Genomic DNA, 26,791 nt, shown 5'->3' on the forward strand with positions numbered 1-26,791 from the left:
TTCTAATGTTATACTTAAAAATAATCCATTTTTTTGTAGGCTACAAACTGGACCAGTGAGATTCCCCTATAAACCAAATCTTCTAATGCTAATAAATTAGTTACGTTTTGAACATCTGGGGAATGACATTCGAGGGAACCTGGCTCCTGTCCTCTTCCCCTGGAGGAATATCACTGAAGTGAGAGCCTCTTTGATGAAAAGATGGGGCTGTTTTTGCTGTGGAGGACTGGTATTCTTCCTTTAGTCAGAAGTGAACCTGGTTGGGGAGGCTTTTTAGGGATCTAGGTTGGCCCAGGGTGGGTAGAACTACTGTAAATTTTATATATTTTTCTCTTTTATGATTTTTTTTTACATTGAACCCATTTATGTATTACTTGCTTTGCCAAAATACTAACAAAACCTAAAAAATGGAAAACTTCCAGATCTCACACAAGTATTCCTTAATGTTTATATTGTGACTGGTTAAGAACTAATTTTTACATCTCTGACTGTTGTAAATAAACATGATGCATTGACATTTATGGCTCATTTTTAGAGAAGTCTTATATAACCAGCATTATTTAAAATATTTGCATTTTACTCAGGGTATTTTAACAAGGGCTAAGATGAGTAGTAGGTAAGGTTGATAATCTTTACTAGAATTTCTGTTTTGTTCAGTTTGCTTTCTACTTGGAAAATCTGCTCTGTATTGCAAACCCATTGTATTTTATAGTATAGTGTTCATTGTACTACAAAAAAAAATCATCCTAGTTTTAAGCTAACTACAGTGATAACTAGTCTGTGCTAGTAGAATAATTTATTATTACTTTTTAAATTACCTGCTCTGTCTGATACCTGCAACCACTCAAAATCATCATTTTGGCTTAGAGCTTCTGGAAATCATGTGAAAGCTGGTATTTCAAATAATACTGTATGCCTCTGAATCATATTGTCATGTTTAAAAGTGAGAGCTGCTTGCACACCCTTGGCAGACCATATGTGTCACTGTGAGTGTCAGAAATACTTGCATGAGCTCATTTTCACAAGCAGAGGGGAAAATGTAACATTTCTATTGATGGTACAATTTAGACATTCTACAACATTCAGGCCATTTGAATTCTTCAAAATGGCATGTTAAAATGTTGAGTATTTTTTATTACGTTCCAATAATTGATGAAAACTGTGATTTAATACATGTATTTTTATATTGTTGTATGGATTAATTGTTAATTCAGCATTTAATGGCTAACTTAAATATGGTGATTGGGAAAGAAACTTAAAGTTGACATTTCTTTTACCTAAAGGTATTACAGTCTGAAAGATTTCAGAAAATGTATTAAGCAGAAAGCGTGTGACATCTTTTAGATTGCTTGTCTAAACTAGAGAGATTAAATATGATAAAGTGCAACTTCGAGTATCTTTACCTTTGCATATTTAAAGTGATATTTTAGAGGTACAATAATGTGGTGTTTGGTCATTGTAAGTAAGCTTTTTTTGTGCTATGTCCTTTAGAGTAAAAATTCGTGATTTTTTTTCTGAATTACATAAATGCTTTTATTTTATTTTGTATAATGACTGCCTTTTAGACCTGAATAAGTCACTTTAAAACCTTGGCCTATGAACTTTGCCTTACCAATCATGAATCTAGATGAATGCTATCTAGTTCTTGGTTCAGTTTTACCTATTTTTATTTTTGGTTCACTGCTTGCTTGAGCATAGCTGGGATTTGTAGCCCATTTTCTAGGCTTATTGCAATCTCACTGTGGTATTTTATAGAAGCTATTACATCTGATAGGCTAGCTTCATGGTATTGATGATACATGGCTTAACCATAGTAAAAGCTGCCTTCCCTCTCTAAATTGTAAAAAGGTGATTAAGTTTCACTTGATGGAGAAATACTATATATGTGTGTTTATCATGGAACAAGTGCATTAGGCCATAAACTGTTTTCCTGGTCTACATTTTTTTGTATTCAAATTTTACTGAAGACAATGGGCTCCTTCAGGTTTTCTTTCTTTCAATCCTGAATTGTCCTTGTTTGGATTTTTAAGTACTGTAATCTTTTTTTTTTCAATAAAATATCTGACTTGGACAAGAAAGGTAAGAGTTCCAATTTGTGCTGGTATTTTTAAATTCTTCTGCTAAGTTTTGTTGTTGTTGTTGTTCTCATGCTGTCCATATTGTATGTAACAGTCTAGTCTTAAAAATCATAATCTCACAAAATAGTCATATTTAAACAGTACCCATGACATCCAGAAATAAGAATTAAATTTAATTCCTCAGACTTTCACACTGGAAAGCCAGATTGCTTTGAAGAGAGATTAATTTTCTGAGCAAAGGCAGACACATGTAGCTACACCCATGAAACAGAATGGCAGCGAGAGGTTTCTTTCTCTTATGCAGATGAGTGGTGACTGCACAGCTAGTCATGACCTCTGACAGAAATGACTGAAGAGTCTTTCACTGAAATATTAATGGGAACATTCTTGGGGGAAAAGTTTTCAATTGGATTGTTCATTATTCACCATAGTTATGTTCTCTAAAGTCGCCCTGAACACTAATTAGCAAATACTGAACCATTGCTCCTAAGGGAAATACCAGGTTAGGTTCCTGTGAGCCTCCGGTCATGACATTTTTATCAGTCGATCAATACATAACCTTGTTTTACGTATCTTTGTGTCTAGAAACACCTTACTTAATATATATAGTTGATTCATTAACATTGAACTCATGACCAACAGCACTATAACCCATGCCTGAACAAGCTGATCTAATGCGTGTATTTCTCCTCAAGGCACGTCATGGCCTTCTTATGCTTAGGAACCCATGTCAGCACTTCAGCCCTGTGCTTGGGGTTCATTTAAAACAATGAATTGCAAAAAACACAAAATTGAAAAATGGGGCACCAAATAAACCACAAAAACAACACTTGTGTACAGAGTTAGAGCTGAAACAGGAATGGGTACTGTTGTCTTTTTTTACCTCAGTGGGGAATGCACACATGCACCAGGGGACAAATTTTTCAGTGCTCCTGAATGACCCTAGAAGTGCTACAAGAACTGACTTGAGAGTGGGGCGTCTGGCTGGCTCAGTCGGTGGAGCGTGCGACTCTTAATCTTGGGGGTGTAAGTTCGAGCCCCACGTTGGGTAGAGAGATGACTTAAAAATAAAATTTTAAAAAAGAGAATTGATTTGGGGCTACAGATATATGTTAGTGAGTAGGCAAATTTGTACATGTAGAACTCTCAAATGGTAATGAGGATTGACTCTATTTAGTTTTGTCAAGGACAAAGTGGTATTACAGAAAAGTTAGAGGTTTTGGAGTCTGAACTTGGTGAATCCCCACTCTGGTTCTTCTTTTTACTTTTAAAGACAAATTGAACCTCATCTTCTCTTTCTGTTAAATAGAGACAATATTTAATTTGCGGAAGTGTTGTCAGGATTAAATGAGGTTATTTGTACATCATAGGTCCAGAACAATTTCGTCGCATAATATATATTTAATAAATGATAGTTACTGTTGTTATTATTAGGTATACTAAATACAGAATCTCATGATTTAGAGGACATTTGTATTATGGGTCAAAATGCAAAATATTTTAAACTTTTCATACTTTATATATGATATGCCTTTATATTTAATATTTAAAGTACTTTATATTGCAACCTTTGAGCCAGCCTTTGTCTTTAATAGTCTGTGAAGAATAATTTCAGGTGAATTTTAGATCAACAGCCACTGCATTAAATCTCAAACCCTAATTGCAGATTAAAAAACTGTTCTAAATAACTCTCCCTAACTAAGTTTCAATCATTAGGCCATTCATTTGCAGAAAGACTTATACTGTTTAGGAGGTTTTGGACCAGAGTTACATGATTTTTAAAAATAATTTGCCCATATACATGACGGGCGAATGTAGTAACAGTTTTGAGAATTTAATGTTGAAAGAAATAACTATTGCTGTACTTCTGTTAGATTAAAGCACTGATTTATTGGAGCCCTGCTAACAAGCCTCTAATATTTACCTCTTTTAGGAGAATTAAGCAAATGAAAATTAATTCTGAGGAATATTCTGAGACCATTATCCAGAAGATGCAGGGTGAATCTCCTGTATTTCCAGAATTTTTTCATCAAGTACAATTCAGAGTGAATAATCCTCAGAATAATGATCCATCAGAGATATATATTTTGGGATATAGCATTAATAAAGTGAATTCAATTACCCTGACTTAGGCATAGCATTTCAGTTAGCCAAGGTATCCTACCCCTGAGCATCTTAATTAATCATTGTTCTCTATAGACAAGAGATTTTTGAAAAAAAAAGTTTTTAAACTGATGGTCTTAGAACAGGTGTTACATTTTTTTTTTTTTTTTTACATTTTTCTAAGTTAGCATTCAAATTGAGTGGTTATTGAAAGATCAGGAAATAAATGACTCCATTTAAAATATAGTACCTAAAATCCAATATTAATATTACATAAGGAATTGTACCTAAAGGTTGTAAGGTTCTGTTTAAAAATCTTATCATCATTTCAGTCCAGCTTTTTGTATAGATGAAATGAGAACAAGTATAGTGGTGATGGTGGTGGTTATTCTGTCAAAGAAAATGAATCTGATTTAAGGGACTATTTATTTACATGTGTTTCTCAATTTAAATATCTGAAAAAAATGTGAACATCAACCCTTAATCTAAATTGTCATGCTGTACAAGTAAGCATACTGTTATATCCACCCTCAAAATAATTTATATCTGTTTAGAATCTTGAGTCATTTCATTGTGTAAGAGAAGGGAATATTGTATATATTTTCTTTCTCTGAAGTATATCATGGAAGACCAAACCAGATTTCATGAGTGGCATATTGATAATGGTAATGGTTCTATAATGATTTACTCTGTCTTGCTCAACCTCTGTTTTATTGTTTCTTAGGATCCTAGAGTGGGAATATTTAGTCTGATTTACAGCCTTTTACAACAGAAGGGCCCTTTTAAATGGATTTGATTTAAATAGGGGAACTACATAAACTTTTCTCTTAGGCTAGTCTAAGAAATTTTATAATAGAAAACAAATCTAAAATGATTTTGTGTGTCCTCAACTGTAATCTGACCATGTGCTAACTATCTGATATTTTTCAGTGGAATTCAGTAACTAAATGCTTAATTATACTCTCTGTGAATTGATATTTGTTTATATCCTCAAAGCATTTTTGGCTACTTTGCAGAATCCAAGAAGAATATATATTTAGAATTTTCTTATTCTAAATATATATCACATATATTCTAATCTGTTACTATGTTTGTTAATAATTTAGTTTTTATCTTATCTCAAAGTCAGCTTGAGATCCAGATTTCATGCTGGAAATTAATACTTTATTTCTTAGAACTTATTTTGAGATAAAGTAGATTTTGTATCATACGGAAGTACTGCTTAGTAGAATTGTAATAAATATTTCTTCTACAGAAGACATTTTGATAGTGTCTCTTGTTTGATTTAAAATTCTCTATTTTGGTGTCATTATTCACTTTACATTTTACATATAAATTTAATACCTATAATTGATATTTGAAAATTTGAATCTAATAGTTTTTCATTCTGTTCCGCTAAAAGTAGTATCAATATTAATATTGGTATTTAGTCATTGTATTACACTTTATTAAAAGTGGAATATATATATATTTGATAGTATATATATGTTATATTATTCATTCAACAAGTATTTGAATGCTTATTCTTTTGTCCATATTTAGCTTTTAAAATCCTTTAGGAAAGAATACATAAACATGTTCAATCTTGGTATTTTAATAATGCCAAATTTGACCACTTACACTTTTTATCTACCTATTTAAAATATTTGTCCCTGCTTTTCTGATTACTTACCACTAGATTTGGCCTGGTTTCTTATATTGTCATTTGGGTTTGTGATACTCCAGAAATACTGGAACCTAGCAAAGAGAGTGTTAGTAATGACTTACAATGATGCTTACTATGTGCCAGACACTTTTCTAAATTATAGTTATATATTTTAATTCATTTAGTCCTATTAACATTTACAACTTAAACACTTTCAAATTTGTTTTTCCTTTGCTATGCCAAAATTAATGAAATCTGGAAGTTTCTTCACTCTGTTGTCATGTTGCTGAGAAATATAAATAAATTTTCTTCATAAAATAGTCTTCATTCCTGGTTACCAAATGCAATTGGAAGTGTGAGTTATTTTGAAAAATCTGCAGCATTCTTTGCTATCTTGAAGAATGAGCACAATCAAGTTGTGTGCCATAATAAAAATGATAATTAAAATGTTTTACTGTTTTCCATCGGATTAATAACTGGAACCAAATCCTCCATTCCAGTCCTTTTCTTTGTTTCTCAGGTAGTATATAGTACCTTGTTCTTGATCTTTAACATCGTCCAATTCTGGTCTGCTTTCTTGCTGTGTTTCTGTTTTCTCTGCTTACCCTCCATGGTCCCTCATTATCTCTCCAAGTCCGTACAATGTATCTAGGAGCTGTCACATGTCTGTTTCAACCATGATGATAGCCTCTGTATTTCTCTTGCACTGCTCTTTTCCTACACCCCCCCTTTTTTTTTTTTTAAGATTTTATTCATTCATTTGAGAGAGAGTGAGAGAGCACAAGAGGGGGCAGGGTCAGAGGGAGAAGCAGACTCCCCGCTGAGCAGGGAGCCCAATGCTGGACTCAATCCCGTTCTCTGGGGTCATGACCCGGGTTGAAGGCAGCCGCTTAACCAACTGAGCCACCCGGATGTCCCTTTCCTACCCCTTTTTAATGGAACTTGGGTAGACTTCATACAGGAGGAAGATTTGTTAGCTGGGACTTCAGGTGTGAGTTAGCTTACCAACTCACTGGGGAGGGAATTGGCAGACAGGAATGGATGGGCAAGGCTTAAGTTTAAAACCACATGGAATATTCAGGAAACTGAATCCAGTGTTGCTGAAGTATATATAAGATATGCTTGTGTAGAGGAGTGTATGGTAGACAGGGTTTGTTTGGTGAGGTAGACTGGAATTAGATCATTTCAGACTCTGTTCCACTAAAAGTAGTATCAATATTAATATTGATATTTAGTCTCATTGTATTACACTTTATTAAAAGTGGAATAGATACATATTTGATAGTACAGATATGTTATAATATAATATAATATAATACAATATGCATTCCATGGGAATGCATGCAAACTGATGTAATCTCTTGGGGGGGAGGGATGGTTAAGGTAATCAGATTTGTCTTGAGAGATCACATGAATAGCAGTATAGAGGGTACATTGGGTGGTTATAAGATTAGGGATCTACGGTCTGTCCCTGTCCCCTAGTAGATGGGATCCAGGGTAGACTGAACCGCTATATTTTATTGGACTCAATAATCTGATTGACTTTTGAGTAGTATCCATTAATGCAAAATATATTTATTGAGTCTCTACTGTGTGCTAGATACTGTTCTAGGCCTTGGGGGTTAAAGTAGCAAGGCAGAAAGGTTCCAGGAACTTATATTTTAATCAGTAAAAATAAGCTTGGTTGGGGGAGGAGGGTGAGTAAGTAAATAGAAATGGCCATGGAGAAGATTCAACAGGGTGATGTGACACAATTACAGAACATGAAGGTGATTGGAGGTAATATGATTTGCAGGCTGGAATAATTTTCAGCCTTGGCTAATCTAGTGCTTTCTTCTCATCCCTCTTATAACAACCTGGGATAAGAAACAAGAGTGTGCATTACTGAAACCCGTTTATTCAAGAAGTTGGTGTAGGTCCTAGAGGTTTCTGCTGTTTCCTGACCAGACTGAATGGCAGTTTTTAAATGTCACTGTAGGTAGGCATATACATTACAAAAGAATGTCATTTTTGTTTACAAAGAACAATAGTACTATTGATGCTTTTGAATTTTTTTTATTAAAAGAAAGTTTACAGGTGCCAAATATTTATATAGTGTTTGGTTTTCTTCTTTGGTTTTAATCGTGATGTCTGTTTTGAGATTTAATATTGTGATGTAGTAGTTCTGCCTTTGTGGCCACTTAAATATCGTGCACGGCAATAGTCTTTCTATTACGTTTTTAAAAATACATGAACTGCCACGCTTTCTTTTTTAAAATCTTTTTTCATTTTGCCATTTGTGTGTAAGTTCTTAGGTTATCATGTTGTTAGTAAAGAAAAATGGCTTGTTTAAAGATTGAGGTTTTTTTTGAATCTCCTTAAAAGCAAACATTTGAGGTTTTTAGAAAGTGTCAGGATTATGTTTATCATTTTAAATTACTCTCTTGTATCCTGAGAAACCTTTGAAATAATGTTCTAAAATGTTTTTTCTTTAGAAATTAAGACTGCTGATTGGTAACCCTTTGATTCCACAGATGGAGACTCAATACCCCTCCTTCCTTGTTGCTCTTTAAAATGGTGGTGACATTGCTGGAGTCCCCATTAGTTTTGTTCTTTCTTTTTCTCTCTTTCTTTCTTTTCTTTCTTTCTTTCTTTCTTTCCATATGTCTTTTAGTCAGAATCGGAGAATCAGAAATGTTGCAAACATTTCACTTTCTTCAAAGCTTCAACTTTGGTTTTCTGCTTTTTATGTTGCTGATAGAATTAATTCTGATGGTCTATAAAACTCAGTTTTCTAATTTGCCTTCAGCTATGTCAGATATCTAATATCAGAAAAATTCAAAATCAATGATGGGTAGAACACTTCCAAAAAAAATATTTAACAAGCGGGGCACCTGGGTGGCTCAGTCGGTTAAGCGTCTGCCTTCAGCTCAGGTCATGATCCCAGGGTCCTGGGATCGAGCCCCGCATCGGGCTCCCTGCTCCGCGGGAAGCCTGCTTCTCCCTCTCCCACTCCCCCTACTTGTGTTCCCTCTCTCGCTGTGTCTCTCTCTGTCAAATAAATAAATAAAATCTTTAAAAAAAAAAAAAATATTTAACAAGCGCTTTCTATATTGAAGTCACCTGCAAATCCTCCAACTGAAGGTCAATTTGAACAACTGAGAATTCACAAAGAAGTCATATAAATAAAAGGGGTTCCCTGTACAACAGTTAGAAAATGCCAAGCAGTTATTTGTTGCCTGTCATGCAGGCAACAGGATTCTGATAAACCAGAGATGCAGGCCAAAAGTATTTATAAATATTTTAAGCCAGTAAAACCTATAAAATGTTTGTTGTTAAATGACAGTTGTCTAAAACATTGACCAGTGCTTCTTGAGGAAATAAAGTAGAAGTTTCATCATCTCTTTGGATACAAAAGAAGCGATGACTTGGGGCACCTGGGTGGCTCAGATGGTTGAGCGTCTGACTTCGGCTCAGGTCATGATCCCAGGATCCTTGGATCGAGTCCCGCATCGGGCTCCCTGCTCAGCGGGGAGCCTGCTTCTCCCTCTGCTTCTCTCTCTCTGTCTCTCATGAATAAATAAATAAAATCTTTAAAAAAAAAAAAAAAGAAGCGATGACTTGAGCCATCCCCAATATAGCATCTTCCTCTTAGAACTTCGTATTTAAATCTGGTCATTGGTTATAGACAGTTCACCATTATAGCATTGCAGGTGCATTTATCTTTAGGTTACAGTAGAATTGTAGTAATATTTAATAGCATGCACTTGGTCTTTTTGAGGACTTTCAGATTTGTATAGATTTTGAAGTCTGTAGTCTAAAAGTACTTCTTTAGAATCTACAGTCTTTAAAAAGTAAACAATTATTACTTAGGCTTCCTCCCATTCCATTTCATTTACTTGTGTTTTTGATAGACTTTTCTAATTTTTTGATCCACAAAAACATTTTATAAGAGTGTCTTATATCAGGGCGCCTGGGTGGCTCAGTTGGTTAAGTGACTGCCTTCGGCTCAGGTCATGATCCTGGAGTCCCTGGATCGAGTCCCGCATCGGGCTCCCTGCTCCGCAGGGAGTCTGCTTCTCCCTCTGACCCTCCCCCCTCTCATGCTCTCTGTCTCTCATTCTCTCTCTCTCAAATAAATAAATAAAATCTTAAAAAAAAAAAAAACAGTGTCTTATATCATTTGTTGGATGAATAAATAAGTATGTTTCATCTGACTCAGAAACTCAGTGTCTTGCCTGTGTGTTTTCAGCCACACATTTCTTGGTTCAGTTGTACACACAGGCTAGTGATGTCTTTGTTGTGGGAAAGGCCAGGAATACAAAAATGAGTAAGATATGCCTGTAGCCTCAGTACCTTACAGTTTGGTTAATAAAAATTAACTGGGAAAGAGACAGAGAGGGGAGACCTAACATTGGTTAAGGGAAGCGTTGATCCCTAGTGGTTTTTCATTCTTCAATTCAAATTTTAGTTTATGTGTTCTCTTTATTCCTTCACTCTTTCCACATCTAGACATGTCTGAATCTTATTTCTTTATCTCTCCTGTTAGCCCCTTCATTTCAGTGCCTTAGGGTAGTTACTCATAACCTTACATTTTGATAACACATTAGGTTTGTCCCTGGTCTGTCTTCTAGTTTTCCTTCCCCTGATCTGTATCACATGTAACTCCAAATACACATTTTTAAAACATGGTTAAGCCCAAGCCAAAAAATAGTTTTCACTGCCTTAATCATAAAATCTAGGTTTGTTCCTTTTACCTTCACCGCTCACCTAGGAACTGTAACACTTCACTCCTTCCCAGATGGTCTTACGTTCTCAACGCGCCCACGCCTCCTTCAGCTTTCCCCTGATCAGCCACATCCATTCATACTATAGCTTTGCTCATAGCAGTACGTCCCTCTCCTTACTGTTAGATTCATACCCTTCAAGGAACAGTTCACATTCTTCACCTTTTCTTCAAAACCTCCAACTCTTCACATTTGAGAGACCATTCCATCTTCTGAAGTGGCATTGCCCCTCCTGTCTCTGTTTTATTCTTTATTCTTCTGCTTATGTTTGCATTATACCCGGTAAGTACATTTAGCAGCCCCGTGACGGGAATCCAGCTCAGGCACATAGGATGTGCTTAATAATTTTGAGAATGTTGGTAGAGATTACTGGTCTGTTTTTTAGGGAGTTTTCCACCACTAGTTATGAAGCCAGTTCAATCTTAAGTAACATCCTTTCCTACCAAGAGTAGTGTCTAAATTCTTCATTGTTTTTATGTTGTCCTTTTATGTATGTATTTTATGATGTGATGGCAGGATGGGATTTCATTTAACAAAGCATTAAAGAAAAGCTGATTCGATGCCTAGTGTGCAGATGCAGGGCTTGTGTACCTTTTGGTTGGAGAATCCTTAAATGTTGCTACAATAGGGACTTCCCTTGGAAATAATCTCCTACTAAGTAATCTCCCTCAAGGGTGGTGGGTGGGACAGTGATGAGTCCACTGGCCAGCATTCTAATTGCAAAGCAGAGGACAGGGAGCATTCAATGTGCTGACTTTCACTGAATTCCCCCTGACCTAGTAAAGGTATATCATGTCACCATCAGTATGGCCCCTTTCAAGTTGAACATTTTTATTTTTTTTATTTTTTTAAATTTTATTTTATGTTAATTCAATTAATTAACATAGAATATATTATTAGTTTCAGAGGTAGAGTTTAGTTGCATATGTGAACACCTAGTGTTCATTATAGTTTAACATATTTAAATGATAAATTTTGAGCTTCTGTGCTATAGGGTAGCAGTAGTAATATGATAAGACTGTGGCTAAGGATTGGAATCAGGGGATCAACTTTTTTTTTTTTTTTCCTTAATAGACTCCCTGTTTCGGAGGTATCTGGCACCTCCAATTTCTGAAACTTTCTGGAGTCTTCTGCTTTAGTCAACTTGCTTTTTGTTGCCACCCTCTCCCCACCCGCCTTGCACTAAAGAAAGCTGAACAGCCAGGCACACACCCATTTGATTTTCATGTATAATTTTGTTGAAGTACCTCGGTTGATGGTATCTTCTTTCCTATTCTCTTTGCCCTAGTGGAATTTTAACTTTTTATTCTTTCATGTCATTTTAGTAGGGCTTTGGGAGAGAACTAAAATAAATGTATGATCAGTCGGTTGTGGGTCCTGGGAAATCTCACCTAGTGTCCTTTTATTGTAATTTTCATTTTTATAAAAAAGTAATAGATGCACAGGTTTTAAAAGTCAACCAGGACAAAAAAATATCCAGTGGAAGGTCTTTGTGCTACACCCCATTCCTCCCATGCCCATCTGTGCAAAGACAGCATCTGTTCTTCTGCATCTCGGTTTTTACACCTTAAAAAGTCAGAGCGGTGCCCGGGCGGCTCAGTTGGTTAAGCATCCAGCTCTTGGTTTCAGCTCCGGTCATGATCTCAGGGTTCTGGGGTCAAGCCCCACATCAGGCTCCACACTTAGTGAGGCGTCTGCTTGAAATTCTCTCCCTCCTCCATCTCTGCCCCCGTCTTTCTTTCTCTTTCTCTAAAATAAAATAAATCTTCAAAAAAAAGTCAGATTGTAAATTATACTTTTTTTTCATTCATTTGTTTGAACAGCTGCATAATATTTCATGTTAGTATATTGATAATTTATTTCTCATATCAGCTTTTATGTAACTAATATTAAAGGACAAATATTTTATTGCTATTAATTATATTACCTCACATTTATTGAGTTCTTACTATTTGCCAGGTGGTGTTTTAATCTCTTTATGTATGTTAATTCATTTAATGTTGGAAAAAAGCCTACTGAGGTAAATATTCTCCTCTCTTATAAACCAGGAAACAGGGACAAATGGCTTAAATGACTTGTTTAAGGCCACAGCTAGTAATTGGTAGTGTCAGGATGTAAACTCTGACCCCATGGCCAGCTCCCCAGGGACTTAGCCATCAAGCCATACAGCCTCCCCTTCAAGGGTAAAAAATATATTTACACTTAGTTTTTAATTTCTCAAAAAATGTCTGGGCCTAATGGCCTAGAAATAATACATTTCAGTCAGGTAGTTTGGTCACGTTCATGAATATAATGGGCAGATTGTTCTTGAGTTCTGTTGATTAAGTTGAATGTGTTGAATTGGTTATCTGTTTTGTTTTTCAATGTAATAGTTTGCATCATATAAATATGCTGTCCGTTCCTTCTGTCAACTCTTCCACTTCTTATATGTTTTCTCTCCTGTCCTTTGATTTATTTAACCTGTTGATTTAACTTACTAGGTCTTTGCTGACATTTAAAACTTTTCTTTTTTTATGGATTCACAGATTTTCAAAGCATTGGCTTCTTTAAGAAGGATCAGAGTTAGGTCTGAATTCCAACCCTTTTACAAACAAAAATTTTCAGGAATTATACTCTCTTCTGTATTTTTAGCTGAAACTACAGTGATATGACTTGAAAATACCATGGGACTTGAAACTTAAATTTCTTGTCAGCTTATAAAAGTTGTGCTCTTCAAAATTTGATTGGGTTCTCATTTCAAGGAAAGAGTCAAGAATTTTTGTCATCAAATTCTTAATTCACCCTTTTAAATTGTTGCTGATTGTATTGAATAAATAATTTGATTCTTGCTGCAAATTTGGTATTAGCCTTCTTCATATTTATTAGTATCACAACTTTTCCCTAATCTACTTCGCAGATAGCTTCATAAAATACTAGTACATGTCCAGCCTTTGGAGTTGACTGTTTATAGGAAATACCATGTAATCTAACTCTTCCTTGATGAAACAAAATCTTAGAGTCATCCTGTTTCCTCAACAAATAATTGCATGTATTATATATATTACTAACACATTATTGTATATATTCTGTCTTATGTTTGTAATTGAAATGCCTTTATATCCATTGGAATGCTCCTCGAGGTGCTGGCTGTCTAGCTGACTGGATGAGTTCTCTCCTCCTATTTTTCCCAACAGATAACTTCCAGCTCCCCAGCTCCATGGTGTAGCACTGTGAAGGGCAAGAAGGGCAAAGCAGACACTTTATATATGAGAAGGGGCTTTTCCACAAACACACACACACATACTTTCTTTTTAGATTATCTTATTGCTGGTCGGTAATCCTTGATTTCATTTAGACACTAGGACATACACTGTTTTCACAACAGTCATAATCATAAACTTTGTTAAAAGTGAATTAAGATATGAATATGTATGAAGAAATTAGATGTTCTCACCATGAATATATGGCATCAATGTGTCTTGAGTGAATTACAGACTTTACTCATTTCTGGGCCATTTGTTTTATATATAGATTAAATATAGATAATTACTCGTTTGACAGGTTACTTTATTACTTTGATAGATCTCAAAGTACTGCATGCAGTTACAGTGTGACTGTTGTAATAATTTGGATTTGCTAATAACCAAAATTAACATTTCATGTGAATTAAAATTTAAAATGGGAATTTGATTTTGTTTAAAGTCAGTTTTACTTCTGGTGGTTATTTTGATTTAATAACAGAATATACTTTTTAATTGAAATTTTTAATTATTTTTAAGCTCACATGTTAAATATAAAAATGTTCTGGAACTATTCAAAATGATAGGTAAAATACTAACTTCCATAGGTTAATCAGTTCATTTCTGTTTTGTGCCTCACTTGTTTTAAAAAATTACTAAATTTATTTGTTGGGAGTAAATGTGCATCACGTGATATATGTACTAAACCTAAAATTTATTTTTACTTTTATGAGTGCTTAGCCAAATACCTACCACATCTTACGTGTTCACTAATTGTTTTCCTATATAACTTTAATACCTTGTCTTGCAAGAGTGTGTGTTTTAGATAGATGTTAAATGGTTTAGCTGTTTCAAAGTTATTTGCACACCCTCATTAAGATTTGCTACTTGGGGGAATAAAATTAAAAGAGTCTAATCCAGTTATCATGTTTTAATCCATATTTTTTATTTTGTTTTGTTTTGTGTTTCAGTAAGGATTCCATGTTTCTGGTTCAAAGAGGTTTCTACCTGGTCTTTCAGGTTAAGGCAGTTCTTTAGGAAAGCAGATCTATTCTGGCTATGTAATGCATTTTATTTAATTTTATAGTTTTTATGATATCATATATTAGAGATTGCCAAAAATATAGAAAAATTTTAGAGAACATTTTTGGATTTGATGGATTACCACTCTTGAAAGGGAAACAAAACACTAAATATTTCTAATCCCGCATTATTTACCGCATGGGTGGTTAAATGCTACTTTAAGCCTCATAAAATTAAAAGGGAGAAATCTGCCAACTGTAGCAGGAATTGGATTTAGGAAGAGTGGTACAGAGCCAAAATATTGCTACAGAATTAAATGTCAAAAATCTTCTTTAATAGTAGATATATAGTTCACAGTGCCTGGTTATGATTAATACATTTAATCTAAATCACTGAAAGTTGCACTCTCCTTTTCCATAAAATACAATAGGACACAAATCAGTTTTACTGTAGATGGATAACAATTGGAAAATAATGCATCTTCCCGCCCAATAAATTGTCAGTTATACCTTTTAACTAAAATCAATTCATCTTTCCAAAATTTATTGCAATTTCTAATAATAAATCTCCTCAAATGTTTATTCATTTGGTTTTTGATACATTTGTGCCACTTTTGCTATGGTCTAATGTTTTCTCTTTTGATTCATTGTAAATTAGAAAATCTATTTTGAGTCAGTTTTCTGGTTAAGAAGTTAAAATCTATAACCTAGCACCTTTTTCACTCTCCTTTGTGCATTTTAATACCCTTGAACTTGAACTTAAATGCAATCCAGTAAATTCTTTTCAGAAGGAGATTAAAAGACTTTCCAATGTAACTTCTTGAGTAAGGGCCAGATTCATAAAACAAGCACTTAGGAGGTTGTTAGATGATCGTTGCCATAGATCCATTTTGGAATAAAAAAGAGGAGAAAGAAATACATGGGTTTGTGTCATCATTTCATGTAAGTATTTAGTACAAAAAGGAAATGCCCATTTGAATTAGGATAAGATATTGATCATATTGGGTGTCTGCTTTTATTTTCTTTTGACTGCAGTAACCCAAAAGTGTCATTGAAAGGAAGCACAGATAACCAGCTATGTTCAGTCTATCTCCTACGCAGAGGTCTTCCCCTTATTAATCTCCAGATACACTTTTTAATCTCTATATATACATTCAAGATTGTTTTTTTTAATATATCCTGAGTGTGCAGTCACATTGGTTTTTCACATACACTGTTTTAGAATATAATCATTGTGATGTTTTTAATACATGATACATGAGTATCTCTATACCCTTAAGATTATCATTAGACTTAAAATAAATCCTTCAGATACTGTATGGTGAACCCTGACTCGTGTCATCTTAATTTTATACCTTCTTCCAGATATTCCACAGTGAAGTTCAGAGTGGTACCCTTTTTTTTTTTTCTGTCTCCACCTCCACTGTGCTATTATATAAAATTTAAAAATGAAGTAAGCATCGGGCGCCTGGGTGGCTCAGTTGGTTAAGTGACTGCCTTCGGCTCAGGTCACGATCCTGGAGTCCCGGGATCAAGTCCCGCATTGGGCTCCCTGCTCAGCGGGGAGTCTGCTTCTCCTTCTGACCCTCCCCCCTCTCATGCTCTCTCTATCTCATTCTCTCTCTCAATAAATAAATAAAATCTTTAAAAAAAAAATGAAGTAAGCGTCAGTTGACTTGCCCACAAATTACATAAAAATGTGTTTGGAATGAACATGTTCCGAGGTTTGGTGTTAAGTCTATACTTTTTATATTCTATCAAATAAAATTCTGAAGTAGATTTTTGGAATGGATACTCTTAGAAATGAAAGTACATTAATTTGAGTTAAACCTGTAACTCTTTAGCGAATTTGTGTCATTGCTAATATATAAGATGCCATATGATTAATTTAGCAGTTAAAAAGGTGATTTTAGTGGCCAGAATAGCCAAAATAGGATTCATTATTTGGGCTAACTACACAGTGAAGAAAACAGATGTTTTCTAAGGCAAAGATCAGACATGAATTTCAGGTCTGTCTTATTCATCTAAAAATAGTGCTGCTTTTTTTTTTTTTTAAAGCTGTGAACTTAATAACTTTTTTGATATTGGCTTCTTTAATACAAAGTATAATATTCATTTGGACTTACCAAATTAATCTCTGTATTAACAAATGGCAAGTTTTCATAAATTTAGCTAGCTGTAAAAACTTTAAAAGTAATTTCCGACTTACGTGCACTTCGTAATTTGATTTTCCCATCACGTTAAATATGAAAGTAAATCAAATCATGCTCTTTTAAATAAAAAATGATAAACTGAAATGCTCTGCCTTTTGGGCGCCTGGGTGGCTCAGTTGGTTAAGCGACTGCCTTCGGCTCAGGTCATGATCCCGGAGTCCCGGGATTGAGTCCCACATCGGGCTCCCGGCTCAGCGGGGAGCCTGCTTCTTCCTCTAACCCTACCCCCTCTTGGGCTCTCTCTCTCTCTCAAATAAATAAATTCTTAAAAAAAAAAAAAAAAAGAAATGCTCTGCCTTTCTTTTAAAACACTAATAACAGATTTGAATGTTATTTTTCTGGTGGTTTTATAAACATCAGCTAATGATACAGAGTCAATTTATTGCTTAACTGTTAGGATTTTGCTGTGTTACTGTCAGTTATGAAGACTTTAACAGCAGCTACATAATATCACAGTTGTCACCTTTGCGTGGTAGTCAGTTTTGTGAAGGACAACAGGTTTGTTCTACCCACCTTTCAAAAGAGGAAGTTAGGATTCTGGGAAGACAAGTAGGTGACATAACTAGGAAGAGGCAGAGCCAGGACCAACCTGCTGATTCCTGGTCCCATAGACTTTTCCATGCCCCACCTGCCTTTCTGTACTTTTTCCAGTTGAATGTGAATCCATCCAGCAGGCTGAAATTTTGTTAATGTTTTAGCTATAGTTTGAGGAGTTGCCAGGTAAATTTTTACTGTTTCAAGCAAAATAAACGTTTTGAGGGAAGTCTACATGTTTTTCCCCAATTCTCTAGTTCAGTCTCTTTTTTTTTTTTTTAAGATTTTATTTATTTATTTGACAGAGAGAGAGAGAGAGAGGGAACACAAGCAGGGGGAGTGGGAGAGGGAGAAGCAGGCTCCCCGCAGAGCAGGGAGCCCGATGCGGGACTCGATCCCAGGACCCTGGGATCATGACCTGAGCCGAAGGCAGTCGCTTAACCGACTGAGCCACCCAGGCGCCCCTCCAGTTCAGTCTCTTGGCCACTGACTCAGCCTAACTCTTGTTTAGCCTTTCATTCTCTACTTTCTTTCACCCTGTGCTCAACTGTCCTCAAATCCTAATGTGATCCTTCTGACCCAGTTGACTTTTAACTTGAAATCTTTCAGTGCCTCCCCTTGGTTTCCCAAATAGCATGTAAGCCCCTTTTCTTCCTGTCTAGGTCTTTGCCATTAGGGCTCCTCCTCACCTTTCCCCATCTCCGTGTTCCGATTCTCCCTGGTTGATGCATCCTGAATGTGTCTTGCGCTTTCCAACTTCTGTCACTTTGATCCAACTATTTTCACTACTTGCAACATCATACTTCGTGTCAGTCTGTGGAAATCTTACCCATTCATCAAAATACCTTTTAGTTAAAACCTTACCTGAAAATTTCCCTGCCAGAAGCCATCTCTCCTGTCAGGCAAAGGCCTCACTCCCGTCACCTCAGGACTCACAGAACCACGCGTTAGCCACTTCCGGTAGAATGCAACCCAAAAGCATGGAACTGGAAATCAGAATAACTTCTCTGAGATCCATGATTCACTGGCTGGGTAACCTTGAAGAAATCACTTTCTGAGCTTTAGTTTCCTCATCCCTAAAATAGGGATAATAAAAGATAAGATGAAATAAGGTATGTAATAGGACTTTGTGAACTGTAAAGGAACTATTATTACTCATTCATTTCAAGAGTCCAAAGCTCAAATGCCTTCAGGGGCCAGGCAGATAATACATACATACACACATACATACATACATACACATATATGTGAAGTAGCTTTGTGTTAGGGATGTATGTAGCTGCATACTAGAAAGGGCATTCCTAGCTCAAGGTATTCAAATTCAAAACATTTTAAGATAACTTTGATAGCCAAAAAAAGGAAAAAAAAAAGAAAAAACAACAAAAAACCTGCTTACTGGCCAAATACCACTGCCCCCTTGTGTATATCACTTCCCACAGCTGAGTAAAGCAATATTGCATTCCGATAAAACCTTGCATGTTGCAGGTACTTCATGAACTTTGGGAGTGTCAGTGGGGGAGTAGATGACTTAAGTGGAGTGCATAAGTGAAGTTTAAAGGTATAATGTGGGAAATGAGATATTTGCATTTTAATCTGTTTTCCTGATCAGCAAGCAAGGGGTATAAAGACATTATATGGACCATGGTTTCTCTTTTGGTCCTCTCGTAAAAACTTCCTGTGTATGTCCAATGCACAGTTTTGCCTTAACCCTTTTCAAGTAGTGTTAACTGCAGAAGCACTATTATAGTTAATTGAGAATTCAGGCATTTTAACCTAAGGATATTATTTTCTCTGTCCTCTGTATTGGTGGGCTCTGGCAGACTGAAGAGAGCTGTATGAGTCTAGTGCCTTTTCCATTCAATTGCTTTTCCTTTGATCCTTGACAGTTGGCTGAAGAAAAGCCTAGTGCTTGAGATTTAATGATTCTTTTCCCTGGGATCTGAGAAATGTGCTGTTTGTTTTCTTATCTTTAGAGAGTTAAATGTATCTTATCCAGTGTATTAGAAGCCACTTGTAAGACTTAGATTTAGGCACAATTAATTCCTGTGTCTTTCAAAGGAAGTATTATAGGCTTAGTTCAATGCTAAAATAAAAACCAAGGGCCCAAGGTCTCTAATGTGTCTGTACTCTTTGTATTTTTCTCATATTTACCAATGAAATGACCATCTGCAGTTATGGTATGAAAAGCTGGTGCCAAATGACCTTGATAAAAGGAAAATTATATTCCGGTATGGTGACGGAAACTATTGTGCTGTTTTGCAAAACTAAGTCAGACATAAGCTTAGCTGTAGTATTTACTCATTAATAGAAACTTGACTGTTATTAGATTAATTGAATGCAAATAAATGAAAGCTTTGTTAATTTGACCTTTATGATCTGAGTGGTACAATGCTTCCATCAAGAAAGAGAAATCAAATCTTTTGACCTTATTTAACTGCCCTAGAATGTCTAGTAAAGAAAGGATGCTGCTTCTATGAGGAATAATTGAGACATAAAAGCCATTGCCTACCAAGTTGTCTGGCACAAAATCATTTGGAAAAAAATTTCCCTTAAAATTATTTCCATATTTTCTTAGACTCTCTTTTAGAGTGTTTATTCACATATAAAGTAATTAAGTGATTCTGCTGTAGGTTTTTCACTTGCCGAAATAATTTTCCTGTTTATAAATATAGAACTCCTCGGCTATATACAAATTTAAAACCACTTGGTTTACAATATTATGCACATGTTATATTTTTTTTAAGTTTGGGGACATTTAGAGCATATAGAACAACTGGGTATCTTTCAATCATCCAGTTCATTTCCGTTTAGGAATATTTATTTAAACATTAAGTAGCAAATATCCATTGAGCAATTATTGTGTGCCAGGCACCATTCTCTATATTTGGTGATACACCAGCAGGCTAAAACAGAAATCCCTATCTTTGTGAGCTTACCTTTTAGTAGGTAGCACCTATATGTCAACACTTTGCTAGGTATAAAATCTAGAAAGCTGAGTAAGTTTTGTTCTTGCTCTTAGAAGAGCTTACACACTAATTACAGAAAGGAATATAGAGAATTACAACATAATGGGCCAAATTTTAGGAAAGAGGTGCTAACTGAACACAAAAGTAGGGGCATCTCACCCAGCTTTAGAACAGCAAGGAGATGGTGTTAACTGAGGACTAAAAGAGGAATCCGAGTTGTCCGGATGAAATGAGTATAATAAATGGATCTCCCTTTGCATTACTATTACTGGTCACATATTTGATTATATATATTTCAGTTGTGTTTAGAATATATACCATTGGTTTTATGTGTTCATAGTGGAATATTTGTTTGGCTTGTTATCTCCCCTGAGGGTGTAGGTGTCCTCTTCTGATGTCAGCCAACATTAGTTTATGACTGTCACCTGTCTTAAAATCCATTATTTTGGGAAGTTATCTATTTCAGTTGATATGTACAGTGTTCTGTATGAATGGTGGTACTGAGTAAAGATAAAGAACAACATAGAAGGTATTACTGAGTTCAAGATTCGCAAACTATTTCATTTTATTTTTACTCTTAGTTCCTTTGGAAGGGCATTTAATTATTTGGTTGGGATTTTTTTGCAAATGTCACATATTTGGTGACGTCTTATGGTTCTGTTAAATTTTAATAGGTTAAATGCTTTGTTAAGAAAAACAACTTTTAGGCTTTTTAATGATGAGGTCATCCAAATCGTTATAATAATAATGTTTGAAAACACAACTGTATGCTAAAAAAAAATCCTGCCCACTGAAATAGCTTTCCAGTAGGTAGATCAGTAGTCTTGGTTATTTTCTGAGGCACTGTCATTGGATCCAACACTGTCCAGGTATCAGAATTAAGTCACTGCTCTCAGTGGTCCTTTGCAATTGAGTGTCTGGTTATGCTGCTGAGAAGACTCTTCGGTGAAGCAAAGACTATAACTCTCTTCTTCACTGACTTATATTTTCCATCCTCTTCAAATTCCTTTAAGACTCCTATCATCCTCTTCCTAGGTCACCATTGAACTCCTGGCTAATGATTCATCCAAGCCTTTCTCAACTTTCTCTTTCTCAGCTCCTTTTTGGCATATGTCATTTTAGCTCCTTCCTATTAAAACTGCCACCTTGCTTTCTCATTATCGTACCGTCTCCATTTTCTCCTTCCTCTGCAGCCGCTCCTCTGCCCCGGCTGTTTTCCTGGCTTCTCTTTTTCCCCTGTCTTGGATATTGGCATTCTCGTGTTTGTTTGGTGTTTGTTTTTATTCTTGGTCAGATTCTCTTCTGTCTGTGCTTTTTCTTTTGTTCTAACAGCTTTCAGTTCTTATCTCTATGCAGAAGGCAACGAGGTCTTTTTATGTTGTGCCATGTGCCCTCTAGCCCAGTGGTTCTAGGTATTTTTTTCCATTCCAGTATACCTGAGAGGTAATAACACATTACCTCACTGTGATGACTCACTCAGGTAGTAGTTTTTAACTGTGGGTGGGCATCATAGTTCCCACCACCTCCACATTGGGAACAGCATGGATAGTTTGAAAATCCTACCAAGGTAGTTCTAACACATGACGTGTGGCCATGTCCCTTCTACTCATCCTGATCTCTGCCTTTCCTTTCAACATTTAAGAATCACCCTTCTACCCCAAGAAAACTTCAGCTCCTTTGCGGTCATCTGCATCAGGTTATTACTATGGTGACTTGACTTGATACTCCATTATTTATTCTTGTCTCTTCTAAAGCATGTCCAAACCTTTAATTGAAGGTTTAGTTTATATAAGTAGTACTCATGTGGATCACATTTTAAATGAAAATCATCATTGAGTTGAAGAACAAGAAGGTACTGAGATTTACTATGTACCAGGTACTTTGTAAGGCCTGGAAGCCCAAATAACAAATGATACCTATCTCTAATCTTAAGGAATCTACAATTACTAGGCTGTATAGACTAATGCCCAGCTAAGAAAAGTTGTGAGTGCCATAACAGAGCTATAAGCCAGTTGCCCTAATGAGAGCAGAATAAATAGTAATCACTTCTATAAAGGGGCAATACAAAAAGAGTATTTGAGCTGTGCCTTTGACTGAGGAGGTCTTCCCACAGAGAATAGGAAGGGTGTTATTCTATAGTAGAAAGACCAGGCAATTGGAATTAGAAGGGACTCAATTTGAGTTGCCACTGTTACAGGGTCTTAGGCAAATTTACTTAGATCTCTTATCTCCCCCCCCCCCCGTCTTTTAATTACTTTCCATCATATGACCTCTCTTTTCTTTATAGCATTCACCCTAATCTGAAATTATATGTATATTTTTTTCTTGTCTGGCGTCTCCAACTAGTAGAATCTAAGCTTCCAGGGTCAAGGACTCTTGTCTCTCTTGTTCACTATTCTCCTCAATGTCTAGAACAGTGCTTGACACATTGTAGGAACTCAATACATTTTGAATGAATGAACATGGATTCTTGTGAAGATTAACATAGATTTGTTTGTAGGTATTACTTGTGTGAACAAACAGGTCATCTCATTCTAATTCTAGTGCTTAAATTCAGCATAACTGAAGATAAAGAGTTATAAAAATGCATTGCTAGTTTAACAACTATTGAGTACTCAGGTGTGTTAAATTTAAGGTACATGGATTATAATGTCAAACCTCTGACAATACAGGGACCTTAGAACTCTAATTTTGATCATCCTTCAAACTTGAACATTCTCTTGCTTTCTAATCTTTCACTTTTATAAACCTATGAATTAGACATTAGTATTAATGTACAGTGTTTACTTAGATCTACAAGATTTACCAGATTCTTTCTTACTATTTCATCTAACATTTCATATTTTCTTTACAGGATCACTTTTCTTTGAATATGTTCTTAGAAGGTATTTTAGTGAAGTTCTAAAACTGATAAATGTGTTCTTTTTAATCTGCAACTGGATTCCTTTCACGCTTGTTTGTAAAAAATAGTTTCTCTGCATATGTAATTCTGGATTAAACAGTTTTTCTCAGCACTTGGTGGATACTCTGTCACAGTCTTCTGGCATTCATTGTTGCCATTGAGAAATCTGTTTTCAAATTAGTGACAGATAACGTAGTTTTTACCCCCCTCTGGCTGATTTTTTTGTTTGTTTTTGATAATTCTGTGGTTTCACAACATGATGTATTGATGTGAATTTATTTACCCTGATTTTTTGTTGTCTTTCCTTTGTCTGGTAATTGCGGTCTTTAACCAGCTCTTAAAAAAAAAAAACAGCCCTTATCTAAATATTGTCTCCTGTTTATTATGAGTCTTCTATCTTTCTAGGATTCCAGACAGATAGATGTTGCACTTTCTCATTTTATTCTCAATGTCTCTTAACCCTTTTCTCCTGGTTTCCATTTCATTGTCTTTCTGTGCCACATTGTAGGTAATTTCACCTTTGTTGTCCAGTTAACTAGCTCTCTTTTTATCTGTGCCTAGTCTGCTGTTTAATTCATCTGTGCTGTTAAATGGGAGTAATCTAATACTGGAATTAATCATTTATGAGGTGCAGGTAGTCTTTAATGTACTCATATTTTACTGCATTTGACGCAAAAGAGGTTTATAGACTCAAGAAATCCTAATTTTTAATGCCTTTATAACATGCTCAGCCATATTTGGTACTTTACAAAGAATGTTGTATTTCTGTACTTTTATTTCTGTTGTAGTATAAGCTCTGCAATGTCAGGTGCTCCTATTAGTCACAGTTAAGTGTATTTTATACTCAAATGTTAGTTGAGAATAAGACACTGGCTAAGTAACTGAGTCAATTATATTTATAACTCATTAGTTATCTGTTTACTGACTTGCTGGCTAGTTATACTGTGAATTGCTTACATACCTGCCACCTTCTTCTGGTCTTTGATAACACATGACTTAATCTGTTGTCTTCAGCTTCACAATATTTTGATATTAAGCATTTATTTTTGAGCTTTACAACTTTTTTTTTTTAACCAACTTTAATACTAAGTATTTTGCGTCTTTAAAAGTGAAATTGTGGTGTTGCCTTTTCTGCTCTTCATTTTTTGGGGTTTATTGCCTGGATATTTTCCTCCCCTTACAGCTTTTCATAGTATGTTATTAGTTGAAAAAATGAACACACTTGCCATGCTCTTATATGGAATCAATCTTTATATTCACTGTCATTCATTTTGACATTTTGATGTTCTAATGGCTTTACGAAAATTTTTATGAAACTGCTTTATAAAAATACTTTGTACAATAGTTCAAATGCTATAGACTTGTTAGTTACATTTTGCAATAATTTATGTAGTATCCAGCATTGCACCAGTAACTTTCAACTTTGTCTCTTCTGTGGCAGTCAAAGAAAAAAAGCAGTGGGTAAATGAAACAGGAAACGGGTAAAAAGAGGAATCGGAATATAAAAAGAAAGAAGTAGGGGAAAATGATGAACAGTGGCCAGCTCGAGTCATAATGCCCAACCCGGGTAAGGCCTTTTGTGTCTCTGTTTCAAATTTACCTCGCGTGACCTGGACTCCTTACTTCCTGACTCCCACCTCTCAAGTACCTCAGCTATTTTCTGACAGAAGTGAAAATGATCAAGGAAGGTAGAAAAGGCAATTTGACCTTAAACTGAAAAGATACTACGCTTTTAACAGTCAAAACTGTTCCTCTGTGAAGCATTCCGGAGCTGGACACGCACGTGTGCCCATGTGTGTGCACGTAGCCCCAGTCTCAGGAGACCTAGTCTCCCACGCGGCCCAGTGAGAAATGAGCGGAGCCCGAAGCTCTGTCCCGCGGGCCCTGTCTCACCAGTGGCATCAGGAACTGGAAGGAGCACTGAATTTAGGAGTGGGCGTGAGATTTTCTGTTTTAGCCCTGCAGCCGGTTAACTACATGAACTTGTACAAGTCTTTAACTTCTTTGCCTTCAGTTTCTGCTCTTGCCTTTGTTTTATACCTTGTCAGTCATTTATTGAGGTCGTTTTAGATATTAATACTTATTTCTAGTTTGATTATCTGTGAAACAGAACTTTTGAAATCAGGGGTTTTTTCTAAGAGGCTCTCTAACCTTGTTTAACCTGCAGACCCATAAAGCCCAGTAAAAGGTAAGGACAAGAGAAATAGGGCGGGTACAAATCCGTTCCTGCAAGCCTAGAGCAGCGATTTTAAATTTAGCCTCCAGACAAGTCTTGGAAGATGGTGGGGATGGGTCTTGTTAAAATGTAAATTCTGATTCTGGAAGTCTTGCATGGGGCTTGAGATTTTGCATTTCTTTTTTTTTTTTTTATGTTATGTTAATCACCATACATTACATCATTAGTTTTTGATGTAGTGTTCCATGATTCATTGTTTGCATATAACACCCAGTGCTCCACGCAGAACATGCCCTCTGTAATACCCATCAGCAGGCTAACCCATCCCCCCACACCCTCCCCTCTAGAACCCTCAGTTTGTTTTTCAGAGTCCATCATCTCTCATGGTTCATCTCCCCCTCTGATTTCCCCCCCCTTCATTCTTCCCCTCCTGCTATCTTCTTTTTTTTTTTTTTTTAAATACAATGTATTATTTGTTTCAGAAATACAGATCTGTGATTCAACAGTCTTGCACATTCACAGCGCTCACCATAGCACATACCCTCCCCAATGTCTCCCTCCCACCCCCACCACTCCAGCAACCCTCAGTTTGTTTCCTGAGATTAAGAATTCCTCATATCAGTGAGGTTATATGATACATGTCTTTCTCTGACTTATTTCGCTCAGTATGACACCCTCCAGTTCCATCCACGTCATTGCAAATGGCAAGATTTCATTCTTTTTGATGGCTGCATAATATTCCATTTTGTATATATACCTCATCTTCTTTATCCATTCATCTGTTGATGGACATCTTGGCTCTTTCCACAGTGGACATTGCTGCTATAAACATAGGGGTGCACGTACCCCTTCGGATCCCTACATTTGTATCTTTGGGGTGAAAACCCAGTAGTAATTGCTGGATTGTATGGTAGCTCTATTTTCAACTTTTTGAAGAACCTCCATACTGTTTTCCAGAGTGGCTGCACCAGGTTGTATTCCCACCAACAATGTAGGAGGGTTCCCTTTTCTCCGCATCCCCACCAACATCTGTCATTTCCTGACTTGTTAATTTTAGCCATTCTGACTGGTGTGAGGTGATATCTCATTGAGGTTTTGATTTGGATTTCCCTGATGCCGAGCAATGTTGAGCCCTTTTTCATGTGTCTGTTGACTTTTGCATTTCTAA

At 35.9% G+C, this 26,791-nt stretch overlaps 1 protein-coding gene across 8 annotated transcripts in view; it reads left to right on the plus strand.

Annotated features, from left to right (window-relative positions):
- Nucleotides 1-26,791, plus strand: part of GPATCH2 (G-patch domain containing 2) — a 210,649-nt gene that overhangs the window by 20,554 nt on the left and 163,304 nt on the right. Inside the window, exon 6 of one of the 8 annotated variants that reach the window (XM_045876886.3) lies at nt 40-12,356. The exons of the other annotated variants lie outside the window; for them this stretch is intronic. Coding sequence (XP_045732842.1) covers nt 40-72 — 33 coding nt within the window. The 3' untranslated portion in view covers nt 73-12,356. Of the gene's footprint in view, nt 1-39; nt 12,357-26,791 lie in introns of those variants that run through there. 8 annotated transcript variants of the gene reach the window in all.

The sequence above is a fragment of the Mirounga angustirostris genome, unplaced genomic scaffold (genome assembly GCF_029215605.1).
Source record: "Mirounga angustirostris isolate CCGP_5_RB_7025 unplaced genomic scaffold, mMirAng1.0.hap1 SCAF_6, whole genome shotgun sequence".
Classification (NCBI taxonomy): domain Eukaryota; kingdom Metazoa; phylum Chordata; class Mammalia; order Carnivora; family Phocidae; genus Mirounga; species Mirounga angustirostris.